Source organism: Aptenodytes forsteri, unplaced genomic scaffold (genome assembly GCF_000699145.1).
Source record: "Aptenodytes forsteri isolate BGI_AS27 unplaced genomic scaffold, ASM69914v1 Scaffold1066, whole genome shotgun sequence".
Lineage (NCBI taxonomy): Eukaryota > Metazoa > Chordata > Aves > Sphenisciformes > Spheniscidae > Aptenodytes > Aptenodytes forsteri.
In genome coordinates, this window is record NW_008793906.1 from 5,685 (window position 1) to 7,052 (window position 1,368).

Sequence of the window (1,368 nt, forward strand, 5' to 3'; positions counted from 1 at the left end):
GGAGTTCGTCGGTACCAGCGCCCGCCGTGAGCTCCAGACCTCAGGCGGGTGGCGTGCTGGTCTGGGCCCTTCTCAAAAAGGGGAAGAAAAGGGCGAGGACCGGACCACCAAACCAACCGCAGACTCTTCCACTCAACTCGGCTCAACCCAACTCATTGGAGACTCTTCAACTCAACTCAAGTCAACCCAACCGGCTGGAGGCTCTTCAGCCCAACCCAACCGGCTGGAGGCTCTTCAGCCCAACCCAACTAGGCGGAGACTAGATCCCTCACCTGCAGCTCTTTCAGCTTCTTCTGGAGCTGCAGGGCCAGCGCCTGCTCGTCCTCGATCTTGCTGTTCTGCTGGTGGATCTCAAACTCTTTCCTGCAGGGGAAGGCGGAGAGCGCTGAGGTCTCTGCCTGCGCCCCCTGACCGGGTCGGACCGGGGAGGAAGGTCCAGCCTCACTTCTTGAGCTTCTCCTCCAGCTGCTGCTTGTCGTTCTCCAGATCCATGATGTTCTCCTGGTTCAGCTTCAAGTCGCCTTCCAGCTTCCTCTTGGCCCGTTCCAGGTCCATCCGGACCTTCTTCTCCTGCTCCAGCGAGCTCTCCAGCTGCGAGCGAGGCAGAGACCGCCCCACCCCGCGTCAGCCCCCCGAGCACCCACCCCGGCAGGACCTCCGTCCCCCGGAGGGACCGGCGACGGGAGGGACGGGACTCACGTCGTCCGCCTGCTGTTCCAGCTTGGCTTTGGCCTTCGTCAAGGTGTTGACCTTGTCTTCCTCCGCCTGCAGGTCATCCAGCGCTTGCTGGTGAGCTTCTTGCAGGGCCTTCTTCTCCTTCGTCAGCTTGGCGATGGTCTCGTCCAGCCCGGCCATCTCCTCTGTGAGGTTCTTGACCTGCGGGAGGAGAAACATCGGGCCTCCAGCTTGGTGCCAGCGGTAGGGCAAGAGGCAGGAGGTTCTTCTTGCTCTTGGTTGAGTCAGGAGATGCAGGAGAACCCAACCAGCCTCGGGTCTTGGCCACCCAACCCAACCAGCCTCGGGTCTAAACCTGTTCACGTTGGCTTGAGTCAATTGGCTTGGGGTCAAGGCCTCTCCTCGCCCTCACCTTGTTCTCGGTGGCGTGTTTCTCCTTCTCCACCTTGGCCAGAGTCAGCTCCAGGTCATCGATGTCCTTCTTCAGCTCCGAGCACTCGTCCTCCAGCTTCCTCTTCTTGGCCGTCAGCTCGGCGTTCATCTCCTCCTCGTCCTCCAGCCGCTCCGTCAGCTCCTTCGCCTTGGCCTCCAGCTGGATCTTGTTCTTGATCAGCTGGTCGCAGCGCTCCTCGGCGTCGTTGAGGTTGTCCTGCTCCTGCGTTGGGGCGGCGGGTGAAGTGGGGTGCCCCGGGG

At 61.8% G+C, this 1,368-nt stretch overlaps 1 protein-coding gene across 1 annotated transcript in view; it reads right to left on the reverse strand.

Annotated features, from left to right (window-relative positions):
* Positions 1 to 1,368, reverse strand: part of LOC103893217 (myosin-7-like) — a gene marked incomplete at its 3' end in the record, with an annotated part of 10,686 nt that overhangs the window by 5,555 nt on the left and 3,763 nt on the right. The window contains exons 7-10 of the mRNA XM_009272649.2: positions 1,088 to 1,350; positions 700 to 876; positions 446 to 591; positions 261 to 363 (exon numbers count right to left, since the gene is read on the reverse strand). Of these exons, the coding sequence (XP_009270924.2) occupies positions 261 to 363; positions 446 to 591; positions 700 to 876; positions 1,088 to 1,350 (689 nt within the window). The remainder of the gene's footprint in view (positions 1 to 260; positions 364 to 445; positions 592 to 699; positions 877 to 1,087; positions 1,351 to 1,368) is intronic.